The sequence below is a fragment of the Hypomesus nipponensis genome, chromosome 17, assembly GCF_054491055.1.
Source record: "Hypomesus nipponensis isolate SF chromosome 17, ASM5449105v1, whole genome shotgun sequence".
NCBI classification, from domain to species: Eukaryota; Metazoa; Chordata; class Actinopteri; order Osmeriformes; family Osmeridae; genus Hypomesus; species Hypomesus nipponensis.
The window spans coordinates 19,699,392-19,717,688 of record NC_140377.1 but is presented as its reverse complement, the minus strand read 5'-3'; the positions used below and the strand labels follow the sequence as shown (position 1 = coordinate 19,717,688).

The 18,297-nt window shown below is 48.9% G+C and overlaps 1 protein-coding gene across 4 annotated transcripts in view; it reads right to left on the bottom strand.

Moving 5' to 3' along the window:
- Nucleotides 1–1,555: 1,555 nt before the first annotated feature.
- The window catches only part of rab11fip4a (RAB11 family interacting protein 4 (class II) a), a 31,957-nt gene continuing 15,215 nt past the window's right edge, over nt 1,556–18,297 (bottom strand). For 2 of the 4 annotated variants that reach the window (XM_084678539.1, XM_084678542.1), the window contains exons 4-15: nt 9,593–9,756; nt 8,928–9,095; nt 8,605–8,739; nt 7,269–7,304; nt 6,864–6,969; nt 6,571–6,674; nt 6,325–6,465; nt 5,700–5,781; nt 5,302–5,439; nt 4,902–5,048; nt 4,512–4,655; nt 1,556–4,104 (exon numbers count right to left, since the gene is read on the bottom strand). In XM_084678539.1, coding sequence (XP_084534665.1) covers nt 3,988–4,104; nt 4,512–4,655; nt 4,902–5,048; nt 5,302–5,439; nt 5,700–5,781; nt 6,325–6,465; nt 6,571–6,674; nt 6,864–6,969; nt 7,269–7,304; nt 8,605–8,739; nt 8,928–9,095; nt 9,593–9,756 — 1,482 coding nt within the window. In that variant the 3' untranslated portion in view covers nt 1,556–3,987. Of the gene's footprint in view, nt 4,105–4,511; nt 4,656–4,901; nt 5,049–5,301; nt 5,440–5,699; nt 5,782–6,324; nt 6,466–6,570; nt 6,675–6,863; nt 6,970–7,268; nt 7,305–8,604; nt 8,740–8,927; nt 9,096–9,592; nt 9,757–11,133; nt 11,266–14,053; nt 14,188–18,297 lie in introns of those variants that run through there. The other 2 variants (XM_084678543.1, XM_084678540.1) reach the window with 2 other exon arrangements.

The following is an 18,297-nucleotide window of genomic DNA, read 5'->3' as shown; positions in this document are numbered from 1 at the left end:
GCAAAGATTGAGGCTTGTGTTTGACTTGCACTATTGCTTATGTGTTACATTTTATAAATGTTTGTTGAATTATTGTATTGTAGAGTGCGGCTTGTCTGGGTTGTTATATGTTTTAGATCTATTACTTTTATCACTTGTATTATTGTTTTTGTTGATTTTATGTAAAGCACCTTGAGCTGCAATTCCTGTATGAAATGTGCTTTATAAATAATGTCTTACTTACTTACTTACTTCACATCACTGATTCTCTTCATGAAGGACTCCTCCTTCTGTGGGTCATGTAACCCCTTGTACCTCTTTCACCAGATCAAGATAATCAGATGGGATCTGATTGGCTGCTCTTTCCGGTCGGGAGGTTATCCAGAGGAGAGCAGTTTCCCCTTGATGAGGTTTGTGAGCAACACATCCACTGATGTTGATTCTGTGACATCACAGCAGCTCTGACATTTGAGGGACTCTAGTGGGGGTCGACCAAACTGTAGTTTTCCTATGTCAGCAAGTCGATCTGCCTAAATGAAGGAGTAAAGATGAATTGGATGTCTTGATTCGCTTTTCCCTCAACCCAGTCCAGAATGAATTTTGCCAGTTTTTTGGATGCCAGCAACTCCTTTTGTCAGAACAGATCTGATAGGTGTGTCTTGTCCAGTTGTACCACAGTGCCAACAGACTAAACACGGTACTACACCCTTCTCCTACCCCCTTAAAGAGAAAGGTTTCTCGTCCGAATGCTACTAATGTTACAGTTTACGGTGGGCGTTCAGCTAATTTCCAATAGCGTCATTGCCATCATTCATTTACACAGACACCGATAAGCATGGATGCACATGTATTTACAGCTATACATTTTAAACTTGGTCTGAACGCTATTTTACTATATTATCTTTCGTCTCTTAATTGATCCTTGAGGAATGTCTCGTGTCCTCTGAGAATCCACTAACTTCCATGTTGTACTGATCCCTGTACATTTCCAAACCCTTTTTTTTCCCATCCCTTTCTACTCTGTATCCTCCTCATGTCCTGATATACATGCAGTACTGCCTCTCTATCTACACTTGCCCACTGTGACTATGAGCATCTGCTGACCACTATGACATCCACACAGTTACTGTGGAGGGCCTAAGCTTGAGGGACTTGGTGTGCACAAGGACTTGAACGAAGGCGGGTGTTGACAGAACCTGTGGTACACTCTACCAAATGTGATTATAATTTTTTTTTAACGTCTACTTCACACATGAACAAGGTGTCTTAGTGTTCCCCAAGGTTGCCAGGGTGGGAAAACTCATCTAAACCTTTGTCCCTGATTGCTCCTCAGCTTCATGTTGATTACTGAACAGATGCAAAATGATTGTTCAGGATACCTGCCTACCTCAACAAATCCAACACCGAAAAGTACATTCAATCATCATATGAATGAAGGGATGCATCCAAATTCGAGCTAGACCCCATTCTCCTTTTCAGATCGATTATCCACAGTTAAGCCGCTTCAATCTTTTGGCTGCACTCGCTGCTTTATACAGAGAGTAGTCTGCACAAGAAGAGGTAATGAGTCATACACTTATACTTGGTCATGCCAAAGCAAATTGATTTTTATTTACATGTTCAAGTTTGTACAACATATCACTCACTGTAGGACCAGTACATGAGCAAAGAAAATAACATCAGTGATCTTAGTGCGAGGTGACTACGTCTCACTACATCTTGTGTCTAAAGACTGTTCAAGTCCTAGGGCTAAACTGAGTCTCTGCTCTTCTCAGAGTTATAGACAACTGTTAGAAGTTGAGGACTAACCCAAGTACATACAGTAGCTATGACAACATCATTTTAGTGTGCTATACATTTCCAGGTCACACATATAATCTCTAGATTTATATATATATATATTTTGCTCTTTTTCATCATAAAACTGTATAAAAGACAGCCTTTTTCTTCAGTAAGTTTGATGAGTGGCACATAAATACAAATAGTAACTAGATTCTGTACAACATTTACAATGTAGGAAAAAAAGATGCTACAATGTGTTAGAAAGCTCACTCACATCGATAGACAAAATCAAAGTGGCCAGAAAAAACAGATGTTTGTGTGTGTCAGACATCTATTGTACAAAGGCACAAACCAAGGACACCATTAACACATGCAAAGAAAGAAACAATACAAAATAGTTACTCATAACTAGTTTTGCTTCATTGCACAAATGGTTGTGTGAGGGACAAAACTGTGTGTGTGTGTGTGTGTGTGTGTGTACAGCAACTCACTATTCGCTGCTTCTTAGCTATAGCGACACAATCATAGATCATATGCTGTGATGCACCTGAAGTCGTGGCTAGCTATGTGAAATCTACAAGACAATGTATGAAGTGATGTACATTCATGACCTTTACAAAGGAGCTATATACCCTTGACAATGACCTTCAACCCTAACCACTATACACTACATCTTGTGGTTTTTGTCACAGCTATTATCCATTTCATGGTGTTTGTTAAAGACAGGTTTGTGTCTCTTATGGAGTCACAGACAGAGAAGGAGATGACAGGAATTTCAGTGGAAACTCCTAATGTAGCAGTCTTAATTATTTGACTTGTCTTTGTCTCTGAAGTGCCCTTTAAACATGACAACATCTCTCGACAAGTGTGTTGTGATGGAAGGAGATGAGGGAAGGAAGCGTCCTGACTGTAAACAGACTCAGCCATGATCTGCTCTGTCGAAGATATGAAATCCCAAATATTGACAATGAGTATGCATAAACACAGAGCTCCACAAAAAATCCATTATAGCAGATATTGTATGAAAAATAAACATTTCTCTCTATGCATGTTCTTAACAGGTTCTAATGCTGTCCTCAAAATAACTTTTTTTGTCTCAAATTTGTTATCCTCCATTAGCATTATATTCCAAGTTCACCTTGACCAGTTTTTATGCTGTAACTACACATGGCCCAAGAGTGCAAGGCGGTTCTGGTGTTCACTACACTCACAAGGAACCAAGCTTCAATCACCTTTTAGTCAAGTCATTATAAACAAGTCACACAACCAGCCTTAACCGTTCCCAATAGGTCACTGTGCATCACAAGCACAACAAAATATGAAGCCACTCCACAGTGTTCGCATACACCCATGGTCCCCGCCACACTGTCACTGAGCTCTGATCTTTCTTAACAATGGTCCCCTAAACACCTCTATGTCTCCGGCTTTGGGCTATCCACATACGTGTGTATTTTGCATTCAGAAACCTACTTCCTACATCAGCCCCCACATGGTGACCTGCTCTAGGTACTCACAAAGCCAAACCCCATCCCAGAAATATGGCCAATACCATCAAGCAACGTGACCAACTCGAAAAGGCTTTTCTGAACTTTGGCCAGGACAAAACTGTTTCCATAACATGACACCCCACCATCAGAACACCATGCAAACCCAAAGTGGAAATCACCAATAACCCTCATGTTTGTAATCTTACTCATCTCTCGTCACAAAGAGGAATTTGAAACCCCCGTATTAACCATGTCTGTAAATGGTAGGCTGCCCAATCACACACTTGTCTTCTAAAGTCACATTTTGTGGGAATAAATAATAATATAATACTTTATTGGACAATAATACTGACTTTAGCCAACCCAGAGGTAGTGTGTAGTCTACAGAACTTCAAATGAACATTTTGTCTTTTTTTTGTGTGTCATCTTCCAACACATTATCCTGCCATCATACATCTCAGTGGTAATGTATCATTTTTTCCATCATATGGTAACAAAAAGGGTAAACAGATAAAGGGGCTTTTACTGTGAACAGTGATTGACAGATTGATCAACAAATTACATTTGTGAACTGTAAACCCTGTCCTATGAGAGTCTGCTTTGTGTTGGAACTGCAACTGCAGTTCCACAACCCGGCCCGTGGGGCCGCTGTGGGTCCAGTGTGGGTCGTGGTGTGTTGTGGATGGTGTGTTTTAAACGCATTAAGGTGTGTTTGAGTGTGTGCGGTGTGTGTTTGTGTCTAACTCTTAATCTCCAGGATGGAGGGGTTGTGATCCAGGATGGCCAGTATGATCTTGTCCATGTACTGCCTCAGACGGAAGTTGATCTCCTCCTGCTCTTTAAGAGCATCCACCAGCTGAAGAGAGACAGAGAGATAGGCAGAGAGAGAGTCAAATCAAATTTATTTGTATAGCCCTTTTTACACGCAAGCATGTCACAGAGGGCTTCACATACGCCCATAGAACTGCCCCTCAACCAACCTAAACCCTCAAGGAGAGAGGGTGAGAGAGAGAAGGAGGAAGAGAGGAGGGCGAGAGAGTGAGGCAGAGAGATCTAGGGCGAGAGAGAGCAATAACGAGAGAGATTGTGGGAGGAAAGGAGAGAGAACGAGCAGAGAAGAGATAGTTTGCATCATTTATCGACCGAACTATTTGTAACACAAGTGTCCCACCGCTGGGGATGGGGCGGGGGGGGGGGGACGACAAGGTTCATCTGACCTAGGATACTACTTTAGCCCCCTGGGGGGGGGGGGGTCGTACTCACCTCATCCCGTGAGGCGTTGTCGATCTCGGCGGCCAGCGACTGGGCCTTGGTGTGGCAGGCAAACAGGTTCTTGGCCTCGTACAGACTCAGGCTGAGGATCTGGGCGTTCAGGTCGTCGTTTTGGTCCCTCAACTTGTGGTTCTCCTGGAGGGAGGGAGGGAGGGAGGGAGGGATAGTTGAAGAGAGAGAGAGCATATAGAAAAGGATGGAAAGGAAAAAGGGTGCGAGAGTCAGATCCTGTGACTGGGGAGGTGACTGGCATCATCGTCCACAAGTTCACTTGCAGGTGGCGCTACACCACGCAACACTATACTAAAAAGGAAAACACTCCTCCTGCTACGCTACGTCACGCTGCGCTAGGCTAGGCCAAGTTAGGAGAGCTCTGTGCACCTGTTTGAGCCTCTTAGCCTCGTGCTCCAGCTCGATCTCCCGGGTCTTGGCGTTGTACTCGGACAGGCCGCGCCCCTGGCCAGGGTGCTCCGTCTCCAGCTTGAAGAGCTGCAGGTGCTCCAGCTCTCGACGCAGGTCCTCTATCAACTACCGGAGGGGAGGGAGAGAGGAGAGGGAAAGAGGAAAAAAAGGGTGGGGGTTAGGGAGGGGGAGATGGACAGGGAGGGGACAGGGACGGAGAGGGGAAGAGAGGGAGGGATTTGGGGGAGGGAGGTTGAGTATTACATTTGCATAGTTTACCGTGCTGTGTATCTGTTTGAATCTGTGAACGGAGGTGCACGTCTGTACACGGTGTTTGGAGCGCCATCTAATGGGCAGTTTGTGTGTCTCCCGTCCGTACCTCCTGCATGGCCTCCCTCTCCTTCTGGAACTCGTGTCGGTTCTGCCACAGCTTGCCCATCATCTTCCTGTAGAGGTCCATCTCATCCTTCAGACGCAGGCTGGTGTCCTCCAGCTTGTCCGTCATCCGCTGCTTCTCCTGCGGGGCGGAGCCATCCACACGGGCTCAGTCCTCGCGGACGCACACAGCGACGCACACAAGCACGCACACACCTCTCACACACACGCACACAGCGATGCACATCTCGCACACACGGGCATGCACGCAAACACGGATGTACACACCCACACACCTCACAAACGCACGCACGCGGATGCACACACGCGTCGCACGCACGCCTGCATGCACCCACGCGCGCTGTCCAAAGCATGCAGGGTGTCGGGTACAGCTGAACGCACCTGGTCTAGCTTCTCTGTCTGGGACTTGAGCCGACACATGTTCATCTTCGTCTCCCCGTTCTCCTCTTCCAGCTGCTGAACTCTGTTGCACAACACCGGCAGGTGGTACGTCAGGGAGGTGGGGGTGTGTGTGTGTGTGGTTCTGTCTGTGCGTATCAGCAAATGTGGGGTCCCATCTTTCTGCATCAGTGTATTAGCGTGTGTGCGTGTGTGTGTAGCCAGGTTGTGTGTGTGTGTAGCCAGGTTGTGTGTTTGTCCGTCTGTGTGTGTGTAACCAGGTTGTGTGTGTGTGTGTGTAGTCAGGTTGTGCGTTTGTCCGTCTGTGTGTGTGTAACTAGGTTGTGTGCGTGTGTGTAGCCAGGTTGTGTGTGCGTGTGTGTAGCCAGGTGGTCCGTCTGTGTGTGTAGCCAGGTTGTGTGTGTGTGTAGCCAGGTTGTGTGTTTGTCCGTCTGTGTGTGTGTAACCAGGTTGTGTGTGTGTGTATGTGTGTGTGTAACCAGGTTGTGTGTGTGTGTATGTGTGTGTGTAGCCAGGTTGTGTGTGTGTGTAGCCAGGTTGTGTGTGTGTGTGTGTGTGTAGCCAGGTTGTGTGTGTGTGTAGCCAGGTTGTGTGTGTGTGTGTGTACCTGTTACAGAGCAGCTCTATCTCTGTGTTCCTGTCTCGCTCCATCTTGCTGAAGGCCTCTCTGTGTCTCCTCAGCTCCTCCTCCAGAGTCTGCTCTGCCCGCGTCTCCTGGTCCTTGATCTGCTCCTCCAGCTCATGGACCCTGACACACACACACACACACGCATGGTCAAAGAAAATGGTATTGTCTAAGATTGATTTGTATAATGTAATTTCCTGCAAGTTTGCTTGTGTGTGTGCGTGTTACCTGTGAACCAGCTGGGTGTTCTCATGTTTGAGTTTAGACTTGAGGTCCCCGTTGGCTAGGCTGTCGTTCTCCAGCTCAGTCACTTTCTTCTCCAAGTAGCTCACCTGAGGGTGAGAGCAGGGTGGGACTGTTAGACACCACACACACACACAATAACACAGGTACTCTCCACATGGGCCCAATTCCTTTCTGAGTGTCGGACAGTACGGGGAGAGTGTGTGTGTGTGTGTGTGCGCGCCCCAGTCCCCGTGTGCATGTGTGTGCCTGTGAGAGACGTCCGTGTGTGTGTGTACCTTCTCAGTGATGTCCACGTCGCAGGAGTCGATGCTGTCTCTAAACAGGTCCTCAGTGCTGCCCTGGCTGGAGCTGAAAGCACTGTGGTTGTGCTGGAACAGCTGACTAGAGAGCAGAAGGAGGAGGAGAAAGAGGAGGAGGAGGAGGAGAAAGAGGAGGAGGAAGAGGGAAAGAAGAAAAAGCAAGAGAGGGGGGAGGAGCATGCGTTGGTAAAGAGGGACAGAGTGGAGAAAGAAAGGGGGAGGGGGGGGAGGAGAAGGAAAGAATATAAGGCGACGAAGAAAAGGGTGTGGAAAAGAGGAGAGGGAACAGGATAGAATGAAAAACAGAGTCCCTTCGCGGACACACAGCAAAACCGCCAAGCTGGGAGCTTGATGCTCACAGACCAAACGGAAAGGACCTACCGTCCAAAGGCCGTGCTGGAGATCTTCCTGTTGGGGCTGAAAGGGAAGAGCAAATACCAGCATGAACATTAAGTAAAACGTCTGATATCCATTTGTCACCTTTTCACGTCTTAACTGGCTGCTTCTGAATGAGGACGTTTTCCTCATCACCTCCTTTGACCAGGAACAACTCTGGGTCCTAAAGTACACTGGGTTAAGTATTCAGGGTAGCGGGGCTTGATGTAAGGACAAGCTAGTCTTGGTCAGGGTAAGGTGTGTGTGTGTGTGTGTGTGTGTGCGCGCTACAGGAAAGGATATCAGGGTCAGACTCAGGTGTATGGAAGGATTATCCAGGTAATCAGAAAGAGAAGAGGAGGAGGAGGGAGAGGTGGGGAGGGAGAGGAGGGGGAGGTGGGGAGGGAGGGAGGGAGGAAGAGGAGGGGGAGATGGGGAGAGAGGAGGAGGGGGAGGGAGGAGGAGGTGGCAGGAAGATCTGTGTTATTAATAGAACACCTGTCCTGTCCTTGACTCCAATTATAGTGGCAGGCCTGTTAGCATGACCTGGTTTTACATAACACACACTTAAACCCCTTACCGTGTTACATCACGCTTGGTTCACACACAATGTGTGTGTGAGAGAGTGAGTTAGTGAGTGAGTGAGTGAGTGAGAGAGATACGTTACCCAACACACACCCATTAAAACATATGATATTTCTAATATTTTCTCTAAAGACTCTACTATTCTCATAGATTGACCCATTTTCAGAGTGTACTTTCGTGCTATCCTTAAAATTACGTTTTCCATGCACCAGAATCTGTTCTGTAACACACATTAAAACACACACAAACATCAACTTTCCCGCAACCAAACTGGGATACAGTTGCTATGGTAACCAGCAGGCTCTTCCCTTGATAAGGGTTCTGGGGCCGGTATGTGAGGGGAGGAGAGGGGATTTTCTGGAAAAATAAATCCTATATTAACAAGATGTGTGTGCGCGCATGTTTTCTAAAGGCCCGAAGATATCATAGCTAGCTTCCATCAGAGTTGTGTGTCCTAATCTGGTCTTTGATATGACAAGGTATCGTCGCACATAAGAACCAGCTTAACTAGGAGTCCATGTCTGCTGAATGATATGCTGAATCTCCTCTCCCTCTTCTCTGTGGCTGGCTTTGAAGTACTGCATGTGTCTGTGTGTCTGTGTGTGTGTCATGTGTGAGTAGGATTGGGAAAGCGAGCAAGAACGAAGAAAATACGATGCATGCACTTGAGTAAGCGTTAACGTGCGAGTTCAAGTGAATCTTGTGTGTGTGTCTGCGTGTGCGTGCGTGTGTATGCATGTGTGTGTGTGTGTGTTACCTGTTGGCTTTCAGGTTCTTGAGCCTGGCCTCCAGGTCGTTGAGCAGGTTGACCTTCTTGCAGCACTGGGAGCAGTAGATGTCCAACAGCTCACTGTTATACAGGTGACGCATCTTCTGAGGGGTCTGGCCCGCACTTAACACACACACACACACACACACACACACACACACACACACACACACACACACACACACACATTACAAAACATGGACAAATATGAAAAATAGGTCTGGAGCCCAGACCTATTTTTACCTCCACACATCATTTTTATATCATTTATAATTATTTAAGTGTGTGTGTGTGTGTGTGTGTGTGACAACCTGGAAGGCAGGGAGGAGCCCAGATCCGAGAAGCCATTGGTGCGCGTGTCATCGTCGGGGCAGGGGCTGCTGGGAGTGAAGTCCACGTCCTCCCCCTCGCCGTAGTCCTCAAACTGCTCCTCCCCCGAGATGACGGACGCAGAGGCTGAGCCAATCAGCTGGCCCGGACTACACCCAATTAGATAAGAGACAGGAGTTCAGCAAATTCCTAATACGTCACTATAAGAGTCAAACCCACCCAGCGCGTGTGGTTCTTAACCCTGGTCCTCAGGGACCCCCTGTCCTGCACGTTTTAGATGTTTCCCTGCTCCAACACACCTGATTAGAATAAAAGGTCTCGCTCTGTAGAAGCCTGGTAACGAACATTCATTTGAATCAGGTGTGTTGGAGCGGGGAAACATCTAAAACAAGCAGGACAGAGGGTCCCTGAGGACCAGGGTTGAGAACCACTGCTGTAGACGTTTCCCTCTTCCAACACCCCTGACTCACATGAATGGGTCATGACCAGGCTTCTGCAGAGTCTGATAACGACCCATTCATTTAAATCAGGTGTGCTGGAAGACATCTAGAACCTCAGGGCGGCGGGGGGGGGGGGGGGCGTCAGTTGACCCGGGCTGAGAACCACTGCCCTGAGCAGAGAGAGAGTCACTGGGCGTTCCCGTTACCTGTCGCCGCGGCCCCCGTCCGAAGAGTCCGACCCCGCCCCGTTCTCCGCGGCGCTGTCCATGTCACACTCCGCGTCTCTGCCGCTCGCCCGGAACACGGAGCAGTCTGGGTAGGGTCGCGTGCACATGATGACGGGAGGAGGGCCCAGTCTGGCTTCACCGTGCTGCGCGCGCACACACACACACACACACACACACGGGCACGCGTCACGTTAAGTCCACCCCTTTATGATCACTGCTGACCATCCTTCACCCGAACTCCAACCAGCATTCGACCAAAACGTGACCATGTTCTCGATAAAGGAGACATTGTCCTTTACACACAGTATTTTGGAACTTCCGCTTCCCACAATATTTGGTATAAATAGGCGTACAGATGGTTCACTGCAGTGAGACACAAACATCTATGCTGAGTAGAGTACATGAGCATCAGCTGTATCATGTATTGGGTGTAAAATAGGTATTTCGGGTGGCGTAGTGTGTTTGACAGAAGGGGAATGGGGAATACAGTTGCCAGGTAGATTTGGACAAATTCGAGACATTTCCCTTTTGTAATATAGACTATCTTCTTACCGATTTAGTCTCTCCCTTCCTTTCTCTCACATGGTTTCCCTCCCTTTCTCCTGCCTCATCCCTCTCCCGGTTTCCTCCCCCCCCTCCCTCCCCCCCTTCCCCCCTTCTTCCCTCTCCCCCCTCCCTCCCCTCTCTCTCCCTTCTTCCCTCTCCTCCCCCCTCCCTCCCCTCTCTCTCCCTTCTTCCCTCTCCCCCCCCCCTCTCTCTCCCTTTCCCTTCTTCCCTCTCCCCCCCTCCCTCCCCCCCTCCCTCCCTCCCCCCTCTCTCTCCCCCCTCTCTCTCCCCCCTCTTTCTCTCTCCCTCTCCCATTTTCCTCCCTCAGAAGGATATTTATAGCAGCTTCATTAAATCACCGATTTAACATCTGCAGTTACTCTTCTTCACGGCTGTCTGAAGGGCTAACAACACCCTCACCCTCTCACCGTCTTTACGGATACCAAACCCGTGCATGTTTGGGACTGCTGATGTGATGAGTGTGAGGTTACTGTAAACTGGCCTCTCCCCCTCCCTGGGGTACAATTAGAGCATCCTAACGCAAGCACACAAATACACATTCCACCGAAATCCTGGCTCTCCACTCGAAATCCACTCCTCTCACAACTTTAGAGGAAGTGTCTTAACGTGCCTGGTGATTGGACGCGGAGCGTGTGTGTGAGTGTGCAGTGTGCGGTGTGTGTTGGGACGAATGCGGCGGTGTGCAGAGAAAAGCAGCCCAAGCTGAAGATGATGCTGGTCACGTCCGCATGCCACACGACTGTCTGGGTAGTTCTCTCTCTCTCTCTCATCTTCTCTCACCCTCGCATGTTCTCCATCCCATAATTTATCTCCCTCATTTCTGCCCTGGTTACTTTTCCCTCCTGGCAGAGATGGAGGAAGGCTGTGAGGGATAACGTGGTCAGATTGTCTCTCGCTCATGTTTTCTGTCTTTATCACAATCCCCTATAATAGTTTTACTTCCTAGAGTCTACCTTAACCTGTCGTCATCCATCTCTCTCTCTCCTTCTCCTCAAATGTTCTCTCTCCCCGGGTCGAAGAGCTGACTATCAGATATTCATATCCAGACGTACACCACCTCTCAGCCTTATTCACACCTCGATGAGCTGAGGGGGGAGGGGAGAGAGAGGGGGGAGGAGAGGGTGTTTGGGAGGAAAGAGAGAGAGGGGGGAGAGAGGGTGTTTGGGAGGAAAGAGAGAGAGGGGGGAGGGAGGGTGTTTGGGAGAAAAGAGAGAAAGAGAGGGGGGGGAGGGAGAGGGTGTTTGGGAGGAGAGGAAGGAGAGGATGCTGCATTATCTTTATTAGTCAGTGACACAGAGAGCCATCCCTGCAGCCACTACCGAGGACACACACACACACACCCCAAGGGAGGAAGGGTGCAGCCCCATAAACACACAGTCCACTGCAATGCTGTCCCGTCCGTCAACCCCACCAAAGAGGTAGATGTAGCGTATTGCAACAACATGTACACTGTAGAGTGTTCTAGAAACACCGGTGTTTTTATGTCGGGGAGGTACTCACTGTGTGGAGATATCAGACCACGGGTGAAGGTACAGACTGAGGGGAGATTCAGGGATGTGGCCTGACCTAGATATGTCTGCTACCCCTGTACTGTGTGTGTGTGTGTGTGTGTGTGTGTGTGTGTGTGCATGAGTGTGTAACATAAATAAGATATACACATGCCTAGACTCACCAGACAGACAGACGCACACACAGTGGAAAGCTTGTTGGCAGTCTTTGTTCCTTTCATATCCAGGATAGATTAAGAAACACTTCCCCAAAACACCTGTTACATTTAAAGCCACAGCGTGTGTGTGTGTGTGTGTGTGTGTGGTCTCTTGTCTTTGTTTCGGGGTGGGCGTGTAACATTCTGATTCAAGAAACGTCCCTCACCGAAGAAACGACTCAAAGCTTTTACTCCCCGTCATAAATTATAGACGTGTTTTAGTCTGGGCGATGGTGAGAGGGATGGGAGAGCGAGGGCGAGCACGCCAGGAGCACAACAAAGGACTCTGGGTGGAGTCGGGTGTGTGTGTGTGTGTGTCAGTGATCACTGGATCAAAATGTCACCAGTGTGTATGAACATCTCTGCTCTCAGGCACAACACACACACACACACACACATCTCTCTCTTGATCGTGTCAGATGCTGATGTAGCATGACACCGAAAGTTGACCCTCCCCCCCCCTCCCCCCCCACCATCACAGGCCCACCGCAAAAAAGGAAAGCAAGAAAAGAGGGAAGGAGGGGATAGGCAGAGAGAGAGGGGGGGTTGGGGGGGGAGGAGGGGATAGGCAGAGAGAGAGGGGGGGTTGGGGGGGGAGGAGGGGATAGGCAGAGAGAGAGGGGGGGTTGGGGGGGGGAGGAGGGGATAGGCAGAGAGAGAGGTGGGGTTGGGGGGGGGAGGAAAGAAGGAGAGGGGGGGGTGGGGAGGGAGATAGGAGGGGTTGAGAGAGGGAGAGAGAAAGCGAGATGGGAGGGGTGAGAGGGAGAGACAGAGAAGGAATGCTAATGGACTCCTTGTCCTGCTTGACCTTTGATATAATGTTGTAACACACCACACACGCACGCACGCACGCACGGTGCTCACCACGGGGGGCCGTCTAACTCCGTCAACCCAATCCTCCTACAGAGCCTGAGCACACACACACGCACACACATACACACACACACACACACTTTTCAGCCCCCTGTTAGCTATATTCAAACAAGACCACTCAAGCTGCAACCCATGTACCCCCCCCTCCCTCCACACACACACACATTACTTAGCATGTGAATGAAGTAACCTCTTTAGCTTCAAATGGATTAGTGCCTGTCAGGCCGGTTGTAGCAAGAGGCTAATGGAGTTAGCGTGTTCCAGTCCAGGTGAGGAACACTGTGAATGGGACAGGCCAGACACACACACACACACACACACACACACACACACACACACACACACACACACACACACACACACACACACACACACACACACACACACACACACACACACACACACACACACACACACACACACACACACACACTGTGGAGACACATACACAACACTGTATACACACACACACACACACACAACACTGGAGACACATACACATTACACTGTACACACACACACACACACACACTACCTCATACACATGTAAGGTAGTCAGGTGGCTGAGTGGTGAGGGAATCGGGCTAGTAATCTGAAGGTTGCTAGTTCAACTCCCGGCTGTGCCAACTGACGTTGTGTCCTTGTCACTTACTGTGAGTCGCTCTAGATAAGAGCGTCTGCTAAATGTCTAAATGAATGAATGAAATGACATATCACACTGAATACTGTACACGCATGCCACACTGGATACTGTACACACACAACCGACAATCCAGACTAGGGTGAATGGATAAGTACCATTAGTGTACAGAAGAGTATTGCACAGTGTAGTACTGTATAGTACAGTTTAACACAGCAGATGCCGGAGGGATGTGTATCCGTGGTTACGTTCCCTGCCCTGTGCCACAGTACAGATGGTGATGCTGCTGAGAATGGAAAGTCAACCTCCCCAAGGGCCAGGGCACACACACACACACTGTACGGAAGAACATGTCTAGTAAATGCACAAACACACACACACACACATAGCAGAAAACAAATTTAATGAGGGGGAAAAAGGAGAGAACGTGAAACAAAGGATAGAGTGATGTGCTAAAGTGTGTGTGTGAACACACACCTTAACTCGTCCCGAAGACGAGTAACATCTTTGCAGTGGAGTTGGAACAATGGTTGTGGCTTGACTGCTGCAGAGTTCTGTCTGCTCGCATGCAGACCACGCGCTCGCACACACACACAGACACAAATGCTCACTCACACAGTCTACCTATGTCCATTTCCAACTTCACACACCTTACCGTGCAGGTTAGTGTAGGGGAACCGTCTCCTCCAGCCCCCCAGAAAGAGCCCTCCAAGCCTGAGTTCACCGTCACCGACATGTTATCAGCCGACACAGCCTTACATTCACACACACCCTCGCTGTAGTCCCAACAGGGGTAATCCACACACCCTCGCTGTAGTCCCAACAGGGGTAATCCACACACCCTCGCTGTAGTCCCAACAGGGGTAATCCACAAACCCTCGCTGTGGTCCCAACAGGGGTAATCCACAAACCCGAGTGCGGGCACACGCCTTAAAAACAGCCTCAACACACAGGTGTTCAGTCCAAGCACCGGAGACTCCCCCAGACCCAAACAGGGAAGGAGAACCAAAAGCACACGAGCAAGCACAGTTCGAGTCCACTGAGGTCCTTTCAGTTAAAATCCAAAGAGCTGGAGCTGAAATGTTCCCGATGGCATGACACGCGCACACACACAGGCGCTCACACACACAGACGTTACCAACACACACACACACACCCCCTCGCTGCAGCCCACCCGTTCAAATTTGAACACACACACTGACGCGTTGGGCTACGGCAACTGTTGCCGGGGTAAAGCCACACCCCCTGATGGATACACCAACCTCTTTCCACACTCGCTCCCTCATTCTTTCTCTCTCCTGGTTGTTGCTTAGCAACTGTTCGGCTAGGACAGCCCCCAACGGTGACATCAGCGAGAATGCAAGGCATTGCAACATCCGCTAATCTCTCTCTCTCTCTCTCTCTTTCTCTCCCTTTATCTGTCCCTCCGTCTCCCTCTGTCTCTCTCACATACACACACACACACTCCCTCCATCTCTCCCTTCAGTATTTCAAACTGTCCCAATTGAGTCACAGTTCTGTGTGTGTGCAAAGGTAGCCACAAGACAGAGAGAGAGAGAGAGAGAGAGAGAGAGAGAGAGAGAGAGAGAGAGATCAGGAAGAGAGAGAGCGGCAAAATATCCGTTAGTCCCATGCCGTTAACTGTCACAGAGTGGGAGTTAGTCCTGTGAAAGACAGTAATCTAATCAGCCCAACACAGACAGCCAGTCATTCCATCCGACCGCCTAACGGCTGTCTGTGCTGATGAGACGTGCCTGGTGGTCAGCCTGACCACTAACATGATTGGAGACCTCAGACTTGGGTCAAATACTATTTGCAAACCCTTGAATGCCCTTGATTCGACTTACCAGCACGAAACCAATGCGCCTCGATGTCTTATACTTTTCATGTCATACTGACCCGGGTGGATGTTAATTAACATGGCCAAAAAAAAAGACCCATGTTAAACAGAGAGTCTCTCTTTAACACCATGATTTAAATGTTTTAAGAAAATACTAGGAGAGGGTTTGTACCTTTGCCCATTACCAAGGGCATGGTCCTGTACGTATGACCTTGTCTACACAGACACAAAGACAGACTTAAAAGACAAGACAAGGCTTAGCTTCTGCCAGAGATAAATAACCATCAAACTTCCTGTCCAGCCAATGGCTGACTAATAAAACACTGTTTCCATTTTGACTTCAGGAGGACGGAGGAGTTGATGCTATTGACTACAAATGAGGGGAAGGTGTCTATGACAAAGGGAGGGAGAAGCAGAGAGAGAGAGAGGCAGAGAGAGAGAGAGAGAGAGAGAGGCAGAGAGAGAGAGAGGCAGAGAGAGAGAGAGAGGCAGAGAGAGAGAGAGAGGCAGAGAGAGAGAGAGGCAGAGAGAGAGAGGCAGAGAGAAGGAGAGAGAGAATGGAAGGAAGCAAAGCGAGCGAGCGAGGGAAAAAGAGAGAGAGAAAGAGAGCAAGAAAGAGTGAAGGAGAGAAAGATAAAGGGAAAGAAAGAAAGAGAGAGGGAGGCAGAATAATTTTGGGGGAGGGCTGGAGAGGAACTTGGCAGTGGATAAATCGATAGAGGTTCAGCCTTCAGCTCTGCAGCACTTACACTCTGGGTGGGGGGGGGGCATCCGCACACCAGATTTTTAGCAGCTGAACATGGAAACGTAGGCACTGTGTGTTCAAATGGTGAAATCGAAATTAAACAGACACACACGCTGTCGTTGTTGCTTTAGAGACAGGTCATGCTGCTCCAGTGCAAGCTTGTTGTACTCATCACCACAAGGTGTGTGTGTGTGTGTACACACATCACCACAAGGTGTGTGTGTGGGGGGAGGTGTACTACACACCTACTTTAAACCCCACAACAACAAACGCAAACTCATACACAAGTCGGCAGTCTCCAAGCAGGACGGAGACTTCAAAGGCTTCCGAACAAAAGAGAGATGGAGGGAGAGAGAGGGATAGAGGAGAGAGGGGTAAAGAGGGAGAGGGGAGGAGAAGAGAGAGAGGGACAGATGCAGAGAGGAGGGGAGAAAGGGGAGAGGGAGAGGCAATGCCGTGCATTTCAACCGCTCCAATACCGACTTTGTTCAGTCAAGCGCTTCTGAGTCTGATTGGAGGACAACCTGTTTCAGGTACCAACTACAGGTAAGCTGCGTTCAGAGGCAGAATGGTTGACAAATGGGGTATATCACATGTTCTAACACAGTTTTTGTTTAAATGTATTTAAACGGCCCACACAAAGGACACAAGAACATGGGTGGAGGAAATGATTTGCCCGTCACCCTCAGACACAATATCCACCCGTGGGCTCACCAACAAGGAGATATTTACCCACAAGCTACAAACTTCCCAGGCCATCAATAAAAGATCGGTCCGACAGTCGTGCAATGTTGCTACAGTTTGTTGTTTACATTATAAAACTGTCCATTTCACCAAGAGAGCTCCAAGACAAAGACTCAAACACCAAATATCTCGCCAAACACACTTGTTTTGTTACTGAGATTGAGATTCTGGAGATTCTTCTCACACAGCAAGAGGGGTGTTGGGGTCAAACTGGATCTTACTCACATCCACAGCAGGATTCTGAAGCACTGAAGAAGTGAACAAACGTTATAACAAATCTGCCCCACCGACCGCCTGTCTGTCTTCCTCTTGGGTTCGTGTGAGCGACGGGGGCGTTCAGTTGAAGGCGAGTCGGTGCGTCCTGTGGCGTTTCGGTGTAACTGCGACTGAATCAGTCCCTCTTGGGAATATAGATTTTACTTAAGTCACTGAGACTGTTGGAAGAGACTCCAACGTGAAAACAATCCATGATTTAATGAAGTGACGTGAGTGCAGACAGTGACAATAAGAAATCATTTGTAGTCCTATAGCATGCCTCAGAAACACACACCCATACCTGTCTCATATTTGAAACACACACACACAGTTCAGCTAGCCAGAGAGTGTGTGTCCTTAGTGCGGAACATCTTAAGGTGGAGTCTGCACAATCCTCAAATCCCATTACATCATTACGTGTTCTCTCTCTCTCTCTCTCTCTCTCACCACACACACACACACACACACACACACAACCTACGCAGATGAGTCAGACTGGATCCGTGAGCGGATGTTCAGACTCGGTTAATTCACCGAAGGCTTAGTACAGTACAGTTAATGGACCTGCTGCACACACTCATACCTGGAGTGTGTCCATGTGTGTGCAGTACTTGTAGACGTTGCTTCCAGTGGAGGGGTTCCCAACCCTGGTCCTCAGGGACCCCCTGCCCTGCATGTTTTAGATGTTTCCCTGCTCCAACACACCTGATTACAATGAATGGGTCGTTATCTAGCGATGCAGAAACCTGCTAACGATCATTCATTTGAATCAGGTGTGTTGGAACAAGGAAACATCTAAAACACGCAGGGCAGGGAGGCCCGAGGACCAGGATTGGGAACCCCTGTTCTAGTGCATGTTTGCCTGTGTGTGTGCGTGTTATAGTAGATGCAAGTCAGTATGTGTGATGTGTGTAGTGTATTTACTGTGTGTGTGTTTGTGTGTGTGCGCGTGTGCGTGTGTGTGCCTGCGTGTGTGTGTGTTTGTGTGCGTGTGTGTGCCTGCGTGTGTGTGTGTTTGTGTGCGTGTGTGTGCCTGCGTGTGTGTGTGTTTGTGTGTGTGTATGTGTGCGTGTGTGTGTTTGTGTGCGTGTGTGTGCCTGCGTGTGTGTGTGTGTGTTTGTGTGCGTGTGCGTGTGTGTTTGTGTGCGTGTGTGTGTGCGCGCGCATGTGTGTGCCTGCGTTTGTGTTTGTGTGTGAAGAACGTCAGCAGTGCGAGACAGAGGTCCCTACTCAGCACTCATCATCACGCTGATGAGTGCTATGAGTCACGGCAGTGAGAAAGGTCAACAGGAAGCACCACATCACAGCTGCTGAA